Source organism: Catharus ustulatus, chromosome 17 (assembly GCF_009819885.2).
Source record: "Catharus ustulatus isolate bCatUst1 chromosome 17, bCatUst1.pri.v2, whole genome shotgun sequence".
Taxonomy (NCBI): domain Eukaryota; kingdom Metazoa; phylum Chordata; class Aves; order Passeriformes; family Turdidae; genus Catharus; species Catharus ustulatus.
In genome coordinates, this window is record NC_046237.1 from 8,917,541 (window position 1) to 8,939,079 (window position 21,539).

Sequence of the window (21,539 nt, forward strand, 5' to 3'; positions counted from 1 at the left end):
GGCCCTGTGCAGCCCCAGCCAGAGGCCAGCATGATGGGAGCACATGCACTGTGCTCAGAGAGTCACTGAGTCCTTAAGGCTGCCTAAAAGCAGTTAGTGAAAACAACTCTCTTTGCAAAGTACATCAATAAAAACATGCAAAATTTTGAATCAGATAATTAAGAAAAACCTAAAAATACATTCAGATACCACCAATGAAATGCTGCACTACTCTCTGCTTTAAGACTGGAGTGAGTGTGTCACCATGGAAAGAAATCCGGAGATTCCCCTGCAAAAATCCACATGGATAGAGTGAGCAGATAACTGTTTATTATTGCACATAATCCAGCAGAACAACCGACAGAAAACTCTGGACAGTAGTACACAGATTGTAGTAAACAGCTTGCGAAATCTGTGATGAAGGTATTTTTGTGTGAAGAGTGAAAGGTATCTGCATCTTTGTAAGACCTGAAAAGTATAACACAAAATCCTAGTCAGTTTTGAAAGCATGCAGTTTGAGGTAAATCTGGTATTTTGCATCTATGAAAATGAAATCCCTAAGGGGCTCTCTCTCTATGTATATATATCCATATCTCAGTGCAATATGGATACAGTTATACGTCACATAAAAGCAAATCTACCTACTTTTCTCAGAAGGTTACTAGAAGGAAAGCACATTACTGAGTGCGTATCACATGCATAAAAAATAGGGGGTGGGGAAAGAATTACCTTAGCTCTGTTGAAAAAGATCAATTTTTGTGCTTAGTGATAAATAAAAGCCCCTCAGGTCTCTCAATGGAAATTTTCTTGGTGGTGAATAAAAGCAGTTGGCATATTGAAACTGCAGAGTTGGCAGGTCAATGCCAGCAAATGGAGATAAAACATCAAAGGCAGCAGAGCCTGGGGTTTGCAATACATTTATATTTAAGGAAAAGAAAAAAAAGAAAATAAGCAAATTGCTACTAAACTATGCTCTGTGGAAGTGTAGATGATGCTGCACAGCTTTCTCAGGACTGGTACAGCCACATGGCTTTTAGGAAAGGATCATATTCACTTCCCCCACACTTAATACCACGTATTTGCTACTGTGGCAATGTTCCTGAGCTGAATAAGGTTAAAAAATAGACTTGGTTCACAAAAAAGTACTGAATTATTCTCACTCTCTTATGCCATAACTAGAGTAGTTAAATCAGGCAGGTTTTGCCCTGTGTCTCCAGTGAGTGTAATCCCCTGTGTGTCTGCCACTCCATCTCTGAAATCCTTTCAGACTGACCTTTGAAGCAGACTGGGCATCTGTTTTTTTCCTTAACTATCATTTCCCCATTCCCTCCAGTCCAACAAGGTTTTCCTACCCAGTCCTGTGCTGTGGGACTTCAGGATACACAGAGGTGCACAATCAACTATAAATAACATCTCTGATTATCTTAAAAAGGGATAGAAAATACACATTGCTCTTAAAAGAAGGAAGAAACATGTCCAAGCACTCAGCCTCACACTAAACTGTAACTTCATCTGTGCTGACTTCCTAAGCTCGCACTGCTAAGGATCAGAGCAGATCACGGTGGAAAAATCTCCTTCCAAAGGTCACTCTCTGTGGCAGCTTTGGGAAAATGGATGCAAATTGCCCAGGCCTCTCAGCCTTGCACACACAAGCAACTGCTACAACTGCCCCACTGTACTCTGCCACTGCTCAAAGCCTGGCTGCTGCATATTTCTGAGCCCAACACCCAATGTGAGCGCAGTCACTCACATCTCTGCACCTTTTTTCTTTCAGGAATAAGGTAACCTCTCCCACAACAGCCACCCTGCATCCTCTGGCTGGAAAGTCTGTTTGTTGGGTGCAGTGAGAGGCCAGGACCCTCCTGCAGCCCAGCACGCCAGGGGGAGGAACCTGCAGGTGTACGGAGGCATTTTCAGCAAGAACCTCCTTTTCACTAACTCACAACATTTTCATAGAGAAAAAGGGGTAAAGGGACAAATTCAGCACACCTCCTGCCTTTCCCGTTACAGCAGGAAGCCACCCACCGCAAGACTCTTCTGTGCAGAGCATTGTTGGTGGCAGGAGAGGGCTTGGATGGTGCCTGGTCCCAAAAGAGGCCCCATCTCCACCCAGAGCACCCCCACAGGCACCAACAGCCTTGGATCCACCAGTCCCTCACACCCCACCCCGCAGCCCCACCCGTGGTGCATCGGCCGCCGTGGGCAGGACTCGGGTCACACTTCAACAAGCCCAATTTCAACTTGCTCCCCCTCTCAGTCCTCCATACATGGAAAATGATGCCAGGTGACAGGGGAAAGGAAAGACTTTTTGTTCATCCCTTTGGATGACTTCCAAGCACGGAGAGCAGCATCATGCACCCCGAGCCATGGCGCAGCTCTCATGAGTCATTCTGGTGCTGTATTGCTTCATCTCCATGCCAGGGATGACAATCTTTGGAAAATCTCTGACACCGAGTCAACCAAGAGAGTTACAAAACACATCAGTGTGCACGCATGAGACCTTCTCACTCATTTTCCTACAGCTACAGATAAATCCCTCATCCCTGGCATGGCAGGACAGTTGATGGCTTTGGTGAGAATAATTTAAGGCAACTGCTATTTTATACAAAGAAGAGGAGACCACGGTGCAGAAACCCTGGCTTTTCCTTGGTAGATTGCAGAGGCCAGCCACAGCCTGGGAGCAGGAAACTGATCTTCAGACACTCTGTTTAAGGTTGATGTTTGCAGTGCAACCTTGGGATCTCAAGTCCTCCTCTTAGGTGTTTCCAGGTGGCTGAACTTTAATCCCCGCCAAGGTCTGAGGTCTCCACCAGCAGCAACGCCTGTCCCAGACACAGATAAATGAGAAAGTCAAGGGAGAGCAAAACACATGACCAATACATTATCACAGCTGTCTCAACCTGTGCAGGCTGAGTGAGACCAAAAACATGACAGAAAGCAGTGCCCAGCAGAGCAGTTTTGTCCCCCAGCAGGTCCGGGGAAAGCAGCCCAATATCCTCTCAGGGGCTTAGGGGTGTCTCTTGTGTTATGTTCACATGAAGCTCAAGGGTTGGGTTCAGCCTTGATGGCAGATTTTGTTTGAAATATTCAAGCCCAAGACAGAAGTCTTCTGCAAGCTCAAGACACTTTTTTATCTGTAGGAGTACCACAGGCACAAGAAACTTCACAAGATTTTATTGCCACCAAATCCAAGTGTAAACCCTTATCACAATTCAAGTGGAAGACCTGAGCAAGTCTTACAAACATCTTGATTCATATTTATCTTTAGTAACACAATTATGTAACAACTGCTGCAGAACTAGTACTGATGCAATTAGAGCTGCAGTTTTCAGAGTTCCATATTATCTATGTGTTCTTGCATCTTGCTGGTCTGAGTGCCAAGAAATATCATAATGCAGTTACCTGGGAGCAGCCATGTTGAAACAGCAAATTGAAAGTGTTTCTTGAAGCATTTGCAGTAAACAAATTTCAAATTTAACATCACACACTCTTGCACTGGAATTCTCACTCCATAAAACATGCCCATGGTACTGGGAAGGCAAAACTATATGGTGGGACTGTATCCCACCAACAACAGTCTATGTTCTTAATTTTGAGAAAATTTATGAAATTATGAAGTAATTCCATGCAATAACTTTATGATATTTTACGAAAAGTGAGTCAACCTTAAAACATCCAGTGGCATCTACAAATTGAGGATAAAATCTCATTCTGCTTCTTACCTTGTTCAAGAGGCTCATCATGTCAAAAAATGTACGAATAGGATGGCCAGACCAATGTTCAGTAAGATGACCATGCAGATCACAATTGTGTTAGGTCCCTGAAGGAAAAACACAAAACAGAGTATTAAACACCACAGCTCCAGGGGAGGAGACAGACAGCTTGATTCTGCTGTTCAAAAATATCGCAATCACCCCTTCCCAATGCACTGAAATCTGGCACTTAACAACCAGCCTGACTTTCAAACTGGTGGAATGTTTATCCTGTCCTATTCCTACATTTTCCCTGCAAATTCATTTGAAGGAGGTTAAGTCAGGCTTCTTTTGCAGCTAAATTAGATTAAAGGAGACCCTGACCACAGGAACGTGAACTGCTGATCCCATGTCAGGCTGCTCCTCCCAACTCCCTTCTGCATCCATATTGCCTGTGTTTCTAAACCTGCCACTTTTAATATCATAGAATCATAGAATGCTTTGGTTTGGAAGAGGGCCTTGAAGATCATCTATTTCCAAACCCCAACAAATGAACCCATGTGAGATTGCTGTAATTTCAGACCAAAGTATTTCCAAGCTGAGCTTTTCTAAAGTCACATTGGAATCATTTACGTCCAAAGGGCTGCAAGAAGGGACTCAGAGGGCTAATAAAATGTCTGGGTTTCCAGCTGTATTTGCTAAGAGCAAAATTGAGTTTCAGTGACTGTATTTTAAATCTGGGAAATTGGCTGGTGATTCAACAGTTCAGCTCGTGAGCTGCCCCTACAGTAAAAAAAAGTAAATGTAACGGGTAAAAGAGAAACACACTTGAGCTTTTCCTGTTTTTCCCTCCAACTTTCACATCCAAGTTGGCTGGTAATGGGATGGGAAAAGAAAGTGAGAAAAGTGGATAAAATTAATTGGAAGATGCCTGGTTTTGCACAAAATTTGAAATACCACGTGTCTGAAAGCGTATCTGCCCAGGTAAAGAGAGGAGGTCAAAACAGGAGGGTTATGCATGTCAGGCCAAGCATGCAGGCAGGGCAGGAGAGGGGGACACCAACACTCTCCTCCAGCAGGCTCTAGGATCCCAAAAAGAGCCTCTGGGCACTCTCTGCAGCCCCAGGCCCTCCTGCCAGACCTCATGGTGAACATTAAAGGAAAGGCCAAGTGGCTCCCAGGAGGCTCCCAGGGATGCCCCACGTCACCTCTTCCAACTCCTCCGCCTTCTGTGCTGCCACCACTGCCGCCGCCTGGGCCGGGCCGCGCTTGGCCCCTGCCTTGGGCTCCGTCCGGCCTGGTGCCCTGGCCTCAGTCTTCCTGTCAGCCACGGGCTCAGCCCGGCCCCCGGCCCTGCGCTCGGGGCTGGGGCGCTGCTGCGGCTCCTTGGGCCGAGGCGGCTCCGGCTTGGCCTCTGCCACAAGCGCTGCCTTCTCCTCCCGGCCCTGCGGCGGGCCAGGGGTGCCCCCCCGGCGCTGGGGCTCCCCCCGGGGCTCCGGGGAGGGCGACTCGTTCTCGGGGAACTGCTCCTCCTCATAGTCCGTGGCGGGGGTGACCGGGGACGTCCGCACGGCGTAGCTGTGGTAGCCCTTGAAGAGCTCGACGTCGGGCTCGCGCGCCATGCGCTGCAGCGGCCCGATCTCCATCTGCTCGGCAGGCCGGCCGCGGCCCCGCGAGGCCGGGCGACCCTCGCCCTCGGAGGGTGCTGGGCTCCCGCCGCCCGCCTCGGCCCAGCTGCCCGGCCGGAGGGCCCCGTCCTGCCGGGGGGCCGCCTTGGCCCGCTTGGCCTCGGGAGGGGTGGCGGCGGGGCTGGGGGCCGGGCTGGCGCGGGGCCGCGGCTCCTCCTGCTCGTGGAGCTGGGGGCTCTCGGGCGGCGTGGGGGGCGGCGGGGCGGCCTCGGGCCGCGGCGCCTCCTCCTCCATGTTGACCGCGTGCTCCGCGTTCTCGATGATCTCCTGCAGCAGCTTCCGCTTCTGGTACTCGGGGCCTGCGGAGAGAAGGGCTGGTGTGAGCAGGCACAGCATCACAGAATGACTGGGTTGGAAGAGACCTCCAAGACCACTGAGTGCAGCCCACGCCCCAACACCTCAACTAGACCATAGCACCAAGTGCCACATCCAGTCTTTTCTTAAATGCATCCAGGGATGGCGACTCTACCACCTCCCCAGGCAAAGCAGAGTCACTCTGGGACAGGGGACAGCAGGGTACCCCATGCCCTGGCACCATCATGGCTTCAGAAACTGTGCCCCCAGCAGCAGTGGCTTTGGGGACCATGGTGCAAGGGTCCAGGCTGCAGTCTAGGAGAGGAGGTACTCCCAAACCAGACTCTGCTGCCAGGAGGAATTTCCTCTACAAACTCCAAGGCTCCAAGCCTTATTGTGGACTGTCCAGTTAGGAAGAGCTGGAGAGATGGGCAGGAGCTGCAGATAAGGTTAAAGAAAACAATGAAAATCTGCAGCCCAGCTTGTTGTGGTCACACAGATGGGTCATGCTGGGGCTAAGGAGGATACAGCTCCCAATTAACTTTGGGGTTTTTTTATGTAATGGCTGGGAAACTCTTCCATGTGGCTTCCTTGGTGTCAAATAGCATGGTAACTTTGCAGCATACAGAGGATGAGCAGTGTCATCAGGAAAGACAGGGTCCTGTCCATTATGACAGGAAAAACATGTTTCTTATATGTGGAACAGGGTTGGAAGTTATACAGCCCTCTTGTCTGCCCTGAGTTCTACAACAGCAGCAAAATTACCTGGCACCATCATGAAAGGTGACTCAGGGCTTCAGATTTCGTTTTGGCCTCATCAGTGACTTGTGAGTCCCTAGCAACATTACCTCACTTCAGTTGTCCACCTACCATTAAATCTTTACTTCTTAATAACCCTGCTGCAAATTTCAGCCCAGCCTGGGTCAGGGAAATTCAGACAGAGCCTAACACTGAAGATATCCATCAAAATTCATCACTAAAAAACTGGGAATATCTTGTGGAATAACAACCCTCCCCAGTGCTTCACATGCTGAGACGTGCTGGGAGAAGGGTCCCCACACATCACCGTGATGCTCATAGCAAGTGAGAACAAGAAGAGCATTCTGTGCAGTGTGAGGTTGCAGAGCAGCTTCTTTGAAAGCAAAGCACCTGCTCTGGCCTCATTCTGCTGAACCCCAGCGATCTGACGAGTGCAGATGTACAGGGCTTGCTCTGTGCTCCTGACTGACACAGATCCTGGGGCCACACTGTCTCTGGCTGCCTTAAGGTTCCTCCCCTCAACTCCTCCATCTCAAGGACTGATGCAGACCTGAGTCTGGTTGGGAAATTTGGCTTGGTGCTCCTTTTCCTCTCATAAGTCAGTGGTAAGATTTGCACACTGTTACCTCCTGTCCATGCAGGCAATGCCTCCACTCCGAGGGGCAGTGGGGAAAAGGAGGGCCCTGATTTCAGCTGCTCTGCTCTGCCTGCACACTCCTGTCAATCAGCAGGTGACCCATTCAGGGCCATTTATTTCTGGCTGCAACCGAGTTATTTGGAAGCCATTTCAACAGTTGTTCAGACTCCTCAAAATAGGCTGCCTGCAGCTCCAGGATCCTTGCTCTCTCCTGCTGCTTTCTTCTCTTCCTGAATAATTTACAACACAAAAACCCCCAACTGCTTGGAGGGCATGCACTCACCTCCCCACCTTCATCTCCCAGCACATTTCAGCAAGGGTTTTGGTTTACATCCTTCTCTACCTTACTAGGGATGATACCCTAACTGAATTTCAGGGCTCAACAGTTATTAGGGATATGGGGCTTGCTGAGCAGGATTGTCTGTGCCAGACACAACACAGTCAATCAGCCAGGATAACAGGGAGAAACACAGCTACCAAACACTGCTGGGCTCTCCTGGCTGTGTGAGCAGCACCTCTCAGTCCTAGCAAAATCCAAGGCTGGACTGCTGTCTGTTTGCTCCTGGATGGTCAACCATGTGAGAAGAGATTTATTCTGTGCACTTTGGGAATTTAGAAGTTTAAAAGAATCACAGAAGAATAACATCCATTGGGAGCTTAGAAGGCTGCTGAGAGAGGCCAGGACCAAGTGAGGCTCTGCATAACAGAAGCAAGAGGATCCAGCACCTGAGGAGGCAGGAGTGGTCAGGCTGCCTGAAGTGTTTTACAGAGACTGTTTCAATTGTCTCATTCAATTGCCATGGGTGGAAAAAATAATCTAGCTAGATGCCCAAAACCTCCCCATAGGAATTCCAGTTTCCTTGTCTCTGTGCTATAAATACCCCAGTGTGCAAAGGGTGAATGTAGAGCTGTGAGCGGCAGCTGGGGCTTATGTGAGGATCAAGCGACGTTTAGCCATTGTTAAATGAAGTGCCACGGGCTGGCTCATGCCCATGCCAGGGTGCTCTGGTGTTTCCCCACTCAAAGCCAGCTCCAACAGGCCTTGCTGGGTGCTGGGAAGGCAGAGGCAGCCCTTCAGCACGGCATTTCCCCAGCTCGTGGGTGCAGGACAAGGTGAGAGTACAGGGAATTTAGGAAAATCTGTCAGCATGACTCTCCCCAACCAAGCACCAGTTTTTAGCTGCTCCCATTTCCCACTGTGTGCCCTGGGCTGGGGTGTGGTGCAGGAGATGCAGAGACACTGAAACCAGAGCAGGGGCAGGTGTCAGGTTTTGCTGAGCACGAGTCAACCTTTGGCTTCTACCCCCAGTTTTACTGATAGTCCCTGTGATCCTGCCTCAGTAACCATGGGACACTCACTCCAGGCAATAAATCCAGATAATAAGAAAAGATGAAAATACAGGCACTTGGAATTTTATTTTCTGCTCTGTTATTACCTTCACTCTCTGTAAAGGAAAGTTTTCCAGAAAGAGCATATCTCTTAGCTAACTCAGTGCAGGGAGAAGTAATGGCATTCACAATGCTGCTTCTAATATTACACTTCCCATCTACTAATCCTCAGTGCTTGGTCTCACAGAAGGAACCTCCCAAGTGTTTTCCCAGCCAAATAATTAGCAGTGATGCTAACAAATGAATAGAGAATCAGGGAAATAGTATTTTGTATTAGCTGCTTTCTTATAGGATATTGCAGCCCCTAATTAGCAGAGTCTCATTGTTCTGAGGGCCCACAGGATATAGGTTTGTGAGTCAATGTGCAACACTGTTCCAAGAAAAAGCCACAAGGGATCTATGTACAGGAGAGCTGCAGATAGTTCCGAGCTTGCTGCCTATCCTGCCTGGTGTTCTGAGGGCTTCAGTGTGTGGAAAAACATGAGAAGCTGAGAAACTGTGGGGTTCTCCTTCAGGCTGTGGTAACAGAGTGAGTAAAACAGTGGTGTAAGGAGGACAGCAAATCAGCCAGGGCAAGGGGCTGGCTGCAACTGAGCAAAAGAGCATTTAGGATAGACAGGAGGGCAACTTGTAGAGTTATTAAGTGGGTGAAGCACTTGAACAGATTCCCCATGGAAATTGCAAGACCCCTCTTGGAAGATGCCTCTGATCCTACCTGGCTGGTAGAAGTCTGGGGAGAGCTCCCTGGCCATCATTCTGGCTATGCCTGATTCGTTGTTGGCTGCCTGAGCTGCCTGCTCAGACCCTTCAGCCTTGGCTTTGGCATGAGCCGTCCTGCAGAGAGAAGGGAGAACAGTGAGCACCCTCTGAGCCAAGCTCATCCCAGCTCACACAGCAAACCCTGGCTGCCACCAAAACTGGATCAGCCCATCTGGCATAAAAACACTCAGAATTTGCCCACGTGACCCAAAACCCTAAAGTCAAGGAAAGAAGAGCAGATTTTCAACATGGAAGGGGCCCAGATGCTCAAGAGTAAGGTGGAAGGCTGCACACAGGGAACAGGGCAGGTGGATTTGCAAATGTCAGCATGTTCACATGCTGCAGTGAGGCAGCAGCTGTGCTGCTCAGAGGAGTCACCAAGGCATCACACAGGCATCTCTGGTGGCTGAATTCCTGTGTTTCACCAGCCCTGAGCTGCTGCACCTCACCAGAGGCATTGTGCCCCTGCTCAGCAAACAAGATGGGTTTTCTCAAAATTTCTCTCTTGTAGTTCTCCAGCAAACAACATGCCTTGTGCAGGGCTCCCCTACTCGCTGCAGCCTGATGGGCTGATCTCAGCAGAGCTGTTGTCTCCCTCTCAGCTTGGCTCTCTGAGTCCTCTCTGCTCCTTCCCAGCACATCTCCTCCTTGCTCCACAGGGCTACATGGAGTTATTTTACTGGCCAGCTGTCATATTCCTCACATGCCTCATGCTCAGGGTCCTGTGATCTTCTTGCTAAAAGCAGGGCTGGCTTTACAGCCCAGCTGCTCAGTCTGGGAAGGAGCTGACTTCAAACAGCAACGTTGCACCTTAAAAATAAGGGCGGGTGAAGCACAGTATGTTCAGCTGCTTTGTTGCACTCAGGTCTTACCAAGAGCTGCCTTCCTCATGCTCTCAGTGTCATATTTTCTGAGGCTCTCCATATTCCCTGTTTCAAGTAGAAACCCACATATTCTGTGTGATAAGCATTCCTCAAACACCAATTCACCCCAAATTACAACCTTTAATGTGGTCTTAGGGTGTCTGATGAGCCCTTTTCAGATGCAGGTTTGGTATGTGGTCATGTTTTAGGACAAAAAAGGAGGAAAGATGCAGTTCTCATTCCTGCAGTGAGAACACTCCAGAGGAATGTTTGGACTGTTAGTCATGAAATGAGGATTGATTCCTTCCCATTAAACTGAGACACAGTAGGCAGGCAAGACAAGCTGAAGTCTGAATACTCAACAGGTGCAATGAAAAGACAATAGAAATGCTGTTCTGGGACCCTCACAAGGCAGAAGATACACACAAATGCCATTCTGAGTAGCTGCAGGGAAAGAACTAAAAGTAGGGCATCAATCCCAACTGATACAGGGAACAGTGTGACTTGACAAGGGGCCAAAACACTCTTCAGGGCCCTGTGATAGAGAAGAGGCTGCAGAGCTGCTGTGGCTCAGCCTGTCCCTCCCTGGGATGACATCCCACTCTGCTGGAGCTATGATTCACCTCCCTGCCCACACTCACATGTTATCTCCCTGCTTTCTCTGCAGGTTCAGCTGCCTGGGATTGCAATCATTCTTGGTCTTTTTATCCAAAGTTATTGCAGCTCCTGAAAAACCCAGAGACACGATGAGGCAGAAAATAGCATTTTTAGGCTGCTGCTTGCAAGCAGGGGGTCTGAGCCAGTTCTGAACAGAGAAAAGTACCTCCTTTTTTGGTAGCATATAATCAGTGTGATTAATTCCACTATAATCTGGCAGGGGCCGAGGGGGATGTGTCTGTGCTCTCCATGCCTGGGGGATCAGAGTGGGCTGGGTGTGCTGTGCCTGGGGCACACAGCCTGCCTGGCGCCGGCCCCAGGGAAGAGGCTTGAGGAGAGGATCCAGCTCTTCATCCTGGCAGGACGTGCTCCAGGCTCTGCCTTTGTCCTGCTGCTCCTGGAGGATGAGATTCACCATCAAGAGATAAAATTTTCCCTTTCAGTTACTCTCTGAGCCAGGCAGATGCTATCCTGACCAATTCCCAGCCAGACAATCAGCCAGCTGGCCCCAGCTGGGGGAGCAGCAAGCAGCTCCTGGCAAGTGCTTCCCTCAAAGAGGCTCCCAAAGAAGAAGTCTGGAAATGCACAAGATGTGGGGTCTGCTCTCACTAGTAAGGACAGAGCTGGACATGTCACCAAGTGGGTGCAGATGGCTCCTGCATGCTCAGCTCTCTCCAGCACCTGGGGACAACACAAGAGAACAACCTGGGGATGTTGGAAGTTGAGGTAGCTCCCAGTTATGCTTTTCTTCTGCTAGAGCTTTGCTTTCCTCCAGATAAGCTGCTGGATGCTATTTGATGGCAATTCCTGCAGATGGAGAGACGGCAAGACCAAGAAGATCCAGGGTTGCAGAGGCTGCAGTGAGGATGCTGTGGGTGGTGGGGAGCTGAGCCATGGCTGTGAGACACCCCAGGAGTAGCAGGGCTCTACAATGAAGAGTGTGAGGGCAGGGACACTCTGAGGCAGCTCCTGGGCTGCACACACAGAGCAGTGACAAGAAGCTGAGCAGCACAACTTTGGCATCCTGCATTGCCCCATGGCAGCTCTCACTCTGTGGGACACAGCTGACCTCTGCTCCTGTCCCCCTGCTTGCAAAGTCATCCAGAGGTGTTTGATTTGGGGGGACTATGGTCAACACAGCTGCACTTTCAAATCTGGCACCTCCAGCACATCACATGTCAGCCCTGTGGGCATCCCAGGAGAGCAGAGCTCCCAGAGGCAGCACATCCCAGGAGAGCAGTGCTCTCTCAGCCAGCACATCCCAGGAGAGCAGAGCTCCCACAGCCAGCTCATCCCAGGAGAGCAGGGCTCCCACAGCCAGCTCATCCCAGGAGAGCAGAGCTCTCTCAGCCAGCACATCCCAGGAGAGCAGTGCTCTCTCAGCCAGCACATCCCAGGAGAGCAGAGCTCCCAGAGCCAGCACATCCCAGGAGAGCAGAGCTCCCACAGCCAGCACATCCCAGGAGAGCAGAGCTCCCACAGCCAGCTCATCCCAGGAGAGCAGAGCTCCCACAGCCAGCACATCCCAGGAGAGCAGAGCTCCCAGAGCCAGCACATCCCAGGAGAGCAGTGCTCTCTCAGCCAGCACATCCCAGGAGAGCAGAGCTCCCACAGCCAGCACATCCCAGGAGAGCAGTGCTCTCTCAGCCAGCACATCCCAGGAGAGCAGTGCTCCCACAGCCAGCACATCCCAGGAGAGCAGAGCTCCCAGAGCCAGCACATCCCAGGAGAGCAGAGCTCCCAGAGCCAGCACATCCCAGGAGAGCAGAGCTCCCAGAGCCAGCACATCCCAGGAGAGCAGAGCTCCCAGAGCCAGCACATCCCAGGAGAGCAGTGCTCCCACAGCCAGCACATCCCAGGAGAGCAGGGCTCTCTCAGCCAGCAGCCTGGCACCATTGCTGAGATCATTTATCTGGCAGCAGCCAGGTGATGAACATCTGGCTTTCAGAGACATGGCATGGTGTCTTAAGCTCATCTTCCCTGGTTGAGCCCCACATCTCTAGAGCACCAAGGGATGCAGTGCTGCTCGCAGCCCTCCAAAAAAATCCACACTGAGGGTTTAGTAGCACTGTGACAAAGCCCAGCCTAGAGGAAAGGGTCCAGCCATAACAATAACATCTAACTGGCCTCGAGTATCCCTGAATGTATTATTTATCCACGTGGCTGGCAGAGCTTGGGAGCTCAGCACAGAGGAAAACTTGGCCCTGGCAGCAAAGCAGAAGACAAACACCAGCCACCCTGGGAGAGCCAGTGCATGCAGCACAAGAGCCTGTCCCATCCCACGCCCTGGGGTCTGCCAGGAGCAGGAGCTAAGGAAAGAAAAAGCCCAGGGAGCTTTGAGGGTGTCAGGAAGGTGATCTTCAAACCTCAGAAGTGAAACGTGGAAGAGGAAAAGTTTCTTGCAAGGTTAAGATCTCAAAAAGCAGAATGAGCTTTCTCAAAAAGGAAATGCCAGCCTTAATAAATCTGATGCTATTCAGGCACACTTTAATCAGGGCCACACTTTCTATGTATTGCTGTTGTGTTGTCAGCTCCCAGTAACTCTGCAGTAAACAGCCCCTGCAAACTACAGCAGAGGAGAAAGTCTGGACATGGAGGAGCTCAGCAGGAAACTGAAATACAGACCCAGGGGCTTTAGAGCAGCCAGTAGCAGAATCTAAAAGACTCTTTTCAAGGCAGCACTGGAAAATGAGCCACAAACAATAAACACATCCAGCTGGAGCAAATAAACACAAAGAGGGACCTTTACCAAGCCACTCCGGTGCTCCCCATCCCAAAAGACAGTGCTGCCAGGATGAGCACTTCCCAACTGCACCGAGCCATCTCCCTGGGCAGTGCTGCTAAAAATAGCTCCAGTGAATTCTTTGCAAGGAGGAGCAGCTTGGAGCCGAGCTCAGGGGAGGCATGTGGGCAATGTCTGCAGCCCCTGTCCCAGCCCTGCTGCCTCTGCCTCCCAGCTGGACCACGACGGCTGCCGGGCTTCACGCCCCAGCAGGATGGGAGGGTTAAATGCATCTGCTGCTTTATTTGCTCTTCTGGCATGGCTCTAATGCTTTAATCGTTTTTGTACCAGTGCAGCACAGAGCACACCACTCCTGGCCATCTCCCAGAAACACTGCCTGAAAAATTCCTCCAACTGCTGCTGAAATCCCCCATGGACACACGAGCCGCAGCTGAGCACTGCGCTAACAGGTGAGCCCAGCCCGGGCCAGCACGCCCGTCTCTTTGGACAGTTTATGCGGTTTTGCACATCCACATTGGATTAGACTGCAAATGAAACTGGAATTAGCAGGGAATACTGCAAATACCAGACAGGGCTGGGGTGCCTGAAGATGCAGCAATGACCTTGCAGCTAGTAACAGGGGAAGAGGTCAGCTCTCTGCCTTCACATTCACTGTCCTTCCTAATCCAGGCTCTCCCTTCTCCTGTTGATTCATCAAACTCTGAGCAAGGACCAAATGAACACCCCTCCAACCCAATCCATTATATGATTCTATGATTATTGCCATTCCTGATATTAGGAGTTGTCTAGAAGACCATTAAGCAAAAGTGATTCATGAGTCAGTTCTGGGAAGAGAGGCTGAACTCTCCTCTCCTGGAAACTGGCTTTTCCACTCCCAGCCAAATCCCTGCTCCAGCATCCAGCAGGAATCGTTTTGTCCTTCTGAAGAAACTTAAAATAATTGTTTGTCTTGGCAAGAATGTTTGCAGCACTCAGAAGGGATCAAGGGAAAGCTGAAGAAGTGTTTTTTCTTAATGGCAACACGGTCCCTTCTGTGCTCACATTGTGAAGGGCAAGAGGACAAGGACCTGACCAGCACACACCTGGGCTGGGGCTGGATGACATTTAAAGGTCCCTTCCAGAATTCTATGATTCTATATCCTGACTAGGACAGAAATTTCTGGATTTTCCATTTGACATATTTGTGTCATCTCTCTAGCTGGAGCATCCCTTTCTTCCTGCTCAGTCCCAATCCATCTCCTTTGTGTCCCTCCCTCTGCCTCCCCACGCAGATACCAGCAGAACTGCTACCCTCATTTGCCTGTAACCAGCCCATGAGACTGAATATCCCCCTTCAGTTCACCTCTCATGCCACTTTCCCTGCCCTCAGAAAACCCATCCATCCCATCCCACAGGTGTCCTGTCTGACAGACAGCTGTACCATTCATGTTCCTTTTGCTCTATCACTCACATGCATGTACCCACTCCACTTCCACTCTGACACCCCTGGGGTGCATGAGCCTTTGCTGCTTTATAATACGGGCTCTGCACCTGCAAGGTGTCATCTAAATCATGAAATAAGCATAAATCAACACAGTTTGCATCCTAAAGGAAAGACCTTCCTACTACTGAAGCAAGCCAAAAAGAGAAACCACCCTGACCTTGCAGAGCAGCTGATGAGGTGCCCCAGGCTTTGCCCTCTCAGTACCAGCACTCACACAGAAGTGGTTGCACTTTGTACATCCCCAGGCTACTTGGCTGCATAAATCAGACCTTTTCTCCTTCCTTCCACAGAAAGGGCATGATCAGGCCATTCAGCCCAGAGAAAAGCATCCTTTTCTGTGCAGTGCTTTAGGAGCACAGGCCTGGCAGAACTCCCTGCCACCTAACGAGCTCAGCCTTTATGATTACTTGGTGAATTTTTAAAATACCGAAATGTTATCCTTAGCTCTAAATAGCTCTGAGCCACTTGCATCTTTCACTAAGGGATACTTCCCCTTGGAACAGTTAAAGTGATATTAATCTTTCAGCAGACAGATCTGCAGCTGTCTTCAATAAGATGACAACCTACTCAAGCCCAGCCCCATTAGGGGAGATCTGCTCCATCAGTCTCTGCCAACCCGAGTGCCCTGGGAGTCCAGCAGGACTGGGTGGCCAGTGGTCACCAGGGCCTGGCTGTGCCAGCCCACAGCTGCTCTCTGTTTCCCCCACAGCCCCAGGATGCAGCTGGCAGCTGCCCAGAGCCAGCTCCAAAAGGAGCAGAGCAAGCCAGAGCCTGCAGGCTCAAAGGGCTGATGGCACCAGGGTGACACCACAGCCCAGGGACACGGCACTGGAGCCTGTCCTGCCAGCACAGCCGGGCTGGGAGCAGCTTGTCAGAGCATCCACAGAGGTATTTTGGGAAAAGGGGGATTTGCAGCTGCCAGATGGACTGTCTCCTTCTCCCCCTGGTTTTCAGGGCCACTCTGCTGCTCTGGGTGCAGATTGAGTGGAGCCCCAAGGAGCAGGGGCAGAGCCCTCAGAGCAGCACAGCCTCGGGGCTATGCCCAAATGCCACTGATTTATTCCATCTTCCAGGACACCATTACCAAAGGGGCTCAGCAAATGCCTGGCTTCAGCAAAATGAAAGGAGCTGGGCTATCCCACTGACTAGTGCATCAAAACATCTTTACAGCACATACACAATCAGGGTCCTTACGCCTTTCCATCCCCATGTGCTCCTGCCTCCTTCCTTGTACCTGCTCTGAGTGAGCAGGGGCTGCTCCCTGCCCTGCCCTTGGAATCCTCACTTCCAAGGGATACAGCAGACATTTGTTTTGAGGGAGCCCACCTGACCCAGGAGCTCCTGCTCAGGCTCTGACAGACAGATAGCATCCATAAGAGGAGTGTGTTTTACCAGATTGCTGGATCCACCAGCATTAAAATGGGTCAGAAAGTCTGTGTTTTCATTCTAAGATTGTTTTTTTTTTCAACCAAAAGTTTTTGCAACTTCTAAATCAAATGCTTTTCAGATTCCAAACCAAAAGAGTGAGGAATTGCTGTATCTGTTTTGTGAGGTTTTTTTCCCCTAGTCAAAAAAGAAAAATTGATTTTTTTTTTTTAGGAAATGAAGGCGTATTTCTTAAGAAATTGCATTTGCCCAAAACCCAAATGACTCATCAAAATTTAAAGTAGGAGCCTTTTTCTCCCTGTCTTGCAGGTCTCTTGAGTTGATGCTCACAGATCTGAGGTCCAGGAAAAAAGAAGAGAGGGAGCTGGGAGCTGTGAGGGCACTCAGCCCACATCCCACACTTCAGTGCCTGCAGCTCCCATGCACCTGCACCAAGGCTGCAGAGAGCACCCAGGCAGATGGGACACCAGGTCCCTGCCAGCCCTCACTGAGGAATCATCAGCCTTTGCAGGAGCAAAATGAAAAAACTTGGACTGAGAAAGCCAAAGGGGCTCTGGCTCAGCACCAGGATAAGCTGAGAAAACGTCTCTCCTTCAGGAGAAGGGAGGGTTTCTGCATTGCATGCTTTCTATTTAAATTGGAGGTTTTACTTAAATATTATTTCTTTTTCAAGATAAGGCTATTTCACATTCCACTGAAATGATGATAACCTGTGAGCAAAGCATGATTGAATTCAATGATTTCAAAGCCCAGCTCCCTGCCAGCTGATCACAAGCATTTGGATGGGAGTCAGAGCCCTCTTGTTCCACGCAGCAGCAGCACATCAATTGAACAAGATGCTATAATTTTCCACATTTTTGCATATTAAAGTCACTTCATTTTTCCCTTTCTGTGTTTGTAAGCTGTTGAGATAAGGATTTCCCATTAATTGCACTTTCCCTGTCTGGCTGGCTATCTGCACCCATCCCTAGGGCTGACATCCTGCCATCCCATCCCTGCTGCTCTTGAGGGGATCCCTCCAACACAGAGCCTTGCTTGCCTCAACCCTGACAACCCAGCGAGCCCTGGAGAAAGCTCTGTGCTCTCCAGCAGATGCTTTCTCCTTGGAGCTACTGAAAATGCATGTTCCTTCTTACCCTAATAAGGCATGAAAGTGCCTGAGGAAATTCATGTGAGGTGGGTGGAAAACAGATAAAGCCGTGCACCCTCCTCCAGAGTCAGAGCACATCCCGCCTAAGGAGCACGGTGGGCCAAGAATGTGTCAGTGCTGGAGCTGCAGCCAGGCTGTGCTGGGAGAGGGCTGGAGGAAGGGGGTGAAGGCATCACACCATCACTCACCCAGTGACCCTGAATCCCTCCAGCCCACAAAGCCTCACACACAGCCCCCTTTGCGGAGGAACACACTGGGAGTGTTCTGCAGCTAGGGTGGGTGTCTGATCCTGGCTCTGGACCCCAGCACTGGGGCTTGCTGTCCCCATGGCCACTGGATCAGGAACACAGAAGAGCTCACCCAAACTCTACAGCCCTCTCTGCATGACTCCAGTGGATGGGTGGAATGAGGATTAGGCAGAGGTTTGAAAACAGCAATATTTCAGCAGAGCTGCAGACTGCTGTGCCACACAGAAAGTGGGAGAGTCCCAGCCCTGGGCTTCAGCTGGTGCAGAAATAGATGCCAGCAACTGGGTTTCTATTAACCAAGGGTGATGAAACAGGATTATCCTCTTTATAAACACACCATGCTCTGTGAGAAACATCTTTACTGGGACAGCAGGACTGAGGAGCGTCCCCTCAAAGCCGTGTCCTGGCACTCAGCTGTAGCAGGGAGCCATGTGGCTGCCCTTGTTTCTCCCTGTCCGTGTGCACACTGACTCTCTGCACCAAGATGCAGATTCCCATTATGGGGGCTGTGAGGCAGCTAGAATTCCTGGAGCAGCCAGAATACCCAGGCATCAAGGAGCTGTGCTCAGCTCAGGCCACTCCACTGCCTCCACTTACTAGGAGTGACCCTTCTACTGCACCCCATGGGGAGGTGAGGGGTAGTCCTTGGCTCCCCTGCACCTCCATGCACTTGTCATTTAAGCCCCACGAGGGCTCAGGCTGTGACATCTGTGATCTTTGGTGTCTGATCAGACAGCTGCAGAAATGCTGCTCCCGACTCGTGTCCCTCCCTGGCAAAGAGCAGCCAACAACCCACCCAGGGCTGGGGAAAGCTCTGCCCATCTCCTGCCTGCTGCTGCCTCCTAATTACACACCATCCATCCCACTCAGAGGTGTGGGGTCCTGGAGCAGAGACACTGTGAGGCTGGGAGAGCACGGGAGGATCAGTTGCTCCCTCCTGCCCTGGCAGGGGCTGTCCTGAGCCACGGCTGCTGCTGCCCACTCCCACAGGGTGGCCACGAGCATCCTGCCCTCCTCTGGCTTTAGATCTAAAGGTCTGGGAACGTGCTGAACTCCTGAGGTGTCTAATATCTGTGCCTCTGGCTAAAAGCACATTTTCAAAAAATCCTTTTGCTTTTTTTAGAGCAAACCCCAAGTCTGATTCAACAGATCTAAAATCCCAGGCCTGAAATCTGGCCTCAGGGGAAAGCTGAACTGTGCTGTCAGCCCCAGTAGCACCAAGACCACCATGGCCCCCAGCCCAGCACTGCACTGGACACAAACCATGGCTCACCAAAGAAGTGCCTCAGGAAGTTGTCCCTTTGCTTGCCCCTTTCCCCACCAGCAGTTTAAACCCCCAAGAGCAGTGGGGACAAGGGCAGAGCTGTGCCCAGTAAAGCACCTTGCGAGTGGGAGCGCACAGCCGAGCCCCAGCAGCGTGGGCTGCCCAGCCCAGCTCTCAGCTGTCACACTCAGGCCATGCTGATAAAGCCCTGCTCTGCCTGCCCTTATTTAGTCAGAAGCCTCTGCTGACTCCAGCGATTTTGGGACGTCATTTGCACCACACAGCCGCGTTCCCCAAGGAGACGCTCGCTGCTGCCCGGCCACGCAGCCTGGAAATGCTGAGCACAGGGAGACAGCGGCCACGCTGCTGGGAATGCAGCCAGGCTCAAGAGGCTTGCAAAGTGACACAGGAGCTGTCAAGTGCTCTTCTTATTTGAAGGGAGAGCTAAGATGTGCCCCAAAGTCATGGGTACGGACAGAAAACCAACTTAGGCTTCAAAAGCAGGCAACAGCTCACGCTGTGAGCAATGCCCACGTGTTGGTGGCAGGGAAGCCACGTCCATGTAATGGCACTGGAGCTCTGGTGTGCTTCCACAGAGCCCAGGCTCACCCTAATGAGCAAACCCCACAGAATCAGAACACAATCTAGAAATTCCTACAGGTATCTACTGACATTACATTAAAACAAAAAAAAAAAAATCAAAAATGTATTCACTTGTAGTTGTACTCTAAACCACACAGGGGCTACAGGGCCAGCACAGGAGGACAAACTGGTGAAGCACAGCAGTCATTACAGCCTCGAATATCTTGCTTTCCTATTGATCCTGTGACATCCAGCAGACGTATCTGAGTGTTCCTGCCAGGACATGCACCCTTCAAAGGATCTCAGAGCTTGGCCAGACCCGTGCCCTGCAGGACACATGGCCAAGTCCCTCCATTGATTTTGGTCCAAGTCACTGGGAAGCACAACCATGTGCAGAAGCAGACCATGTCAGATACTGCTGCAATGGGACAGAGGTGGGATTTGCACTATTTACACTCCTTTTGTCCTTAAAAAGCACCAGAGAGAAGGAAAACCACTGTAAAAGCTGCCTAGCTACTGAACACACAGGTTTCAAAAAACCAAAGGTTCCCCGTGCAGACAGTCCTGCCCTTCCTCTTATTTTATTTTATTTTACTTTATTTTATTTTATATTATTATTTTATTTTATTTTATTTTATTTTATTTTATTTTATTTTATTTTATTTTACTTTCATCTGTTCTGAAGAGATGAAAGCTGACCATTTTCATGCTTCTTCTCCCTGTATTCTGTGGGACCATTCTCCCCATCTGACAGGCAAACACAGGCTGCTCCCCAGGCACAAGGAGCATCAAGTACCTGGGGTACAAAGCACCCTATTCTGTACTAGCCCTTGTGCCCAGAAGCTGCAGGGCAGCTGTTTCACACCTCAGCATGGCTTTGAACCAGCTCACTCCTGGCCTGGAGGTGGCTGCTCCCTGCTCACAGTCCTCCAGATGGTTTGTCTACTTCAGCTCCTGAGAGGCGAAGCCCCAGCTGTGATCCCAGGCTCTCCCTGTGCTTCCCATCCACCCCACCTGTTATCCAAAGGAGTCCCCAGTCAGGATGGAGGGTGGGAAAGGGGAGGTTGGAGGGACACAGCAGGAACAGCAGTCCCAGCTCTGACAGGAGTCCCTTGGGATCACAGCAGGACAAGTCCTGGAGCACCAGCAGTACAGGGCAGGGCTAATGAACACCACATGGTGTGTGTTAAGTGTGTTAGCCCCACATCCATCTGTGGCTACCCCTGGGCAGGAGTAAAGACACATCTGCCAGCTGCCACAGAGCCTGCATTCCAAGATGACTTTCCTCCTGAGTGAGAGCAGCCTGGGTGAGGATTCACACTCCAGCTTCCATCAACTCCATCCCTCCAGCTGATCCCCAGAGCTGAGAGACATACCCAGGGCTTTTACCCAACATCTGAGCAGCACCAATGGGCCTTGCCTGGAGTGAAGCTGGCTGACCTGCATGGGCTGCTCAGGACAGCACGGCCCCATGCCAACTGATTTCCACTGAAATAATGGAAAACAGAGTTGTTCTCTCAGCTGACAGTAAGATGATGTCCTCAGCTTCTTGCACAACTGGGAAAGCAGCTGGATTGCCAGCCCAGGAGGATTCAGGAGGGAGCTGAGGAGGCCAGGGCAGCGCTGCAGGAGCAGCAGAGGCAGTAGGACAGGCAGTAGGACAGGCAGTAGGACAGGCAGTAAGACAGGCAGTAGCTGGCACAGCCCTGGCTGGAACACCCGGAGTGAGACAGCAGGTGGGACAGGAGCTGTGAAGCAGCCTGGTGCCTCAGTCACCCTGGGAGCAGAGCACGGGACAGGGGAGGTTTGCTGAGTGCACTGCCCATCGTCCCTGGCTGCTCTCCTGCCCAGAGCTCACAGACAGGGCACCCCTCAGTGCTGCTGACAGCCCCAGCCCTGCACCCCAGAGCTCAGCACGTGCCTGGGATTCCTGCGGCAAAACTGGCCCAGGCAGCTTCCAGCGCTT

At 50.9% G+C, this 21,539-nt stretch overlaps 1 protein-coding gene across 1 annotated transcript in view; it reads right to left on the bottom strand.

The window, feature by feature from the left end:
* Positions 1 to 287: 287 nt before the first annotated feature.
* Positions 288 to 21,539, bottom strand: part of JPH2 (junctophilin 2) — a 31,699-nt gene continuing 10,447 nt past the window's right edge. Inside the window, exons 3-6 of the mRNA XM_033075331.1 lie at positions 9,154 to 9,272; positions 4,880 to 5,658; positions 3,702 to 3,799; positions 288 to 2,801 (exon numbers count right to left, since the gene is read on the bottom strand). Coding sequence (XP_032931222.1) covers positions 3,719 to 3,799; positions 4,880 to 5,658; positions 9,154 to 9,272 — 979 coding nt within the window. The 3' untranslated portion in view covers positions 288 to 2,801; positions 3,702 to 3,718. The remainder of the gene's footprint in view (positions 2,802 to 3,701; positions 3,800 to 4,879; positions 5,659 to 9,153; positions 9,273 to 21,539) is intronic.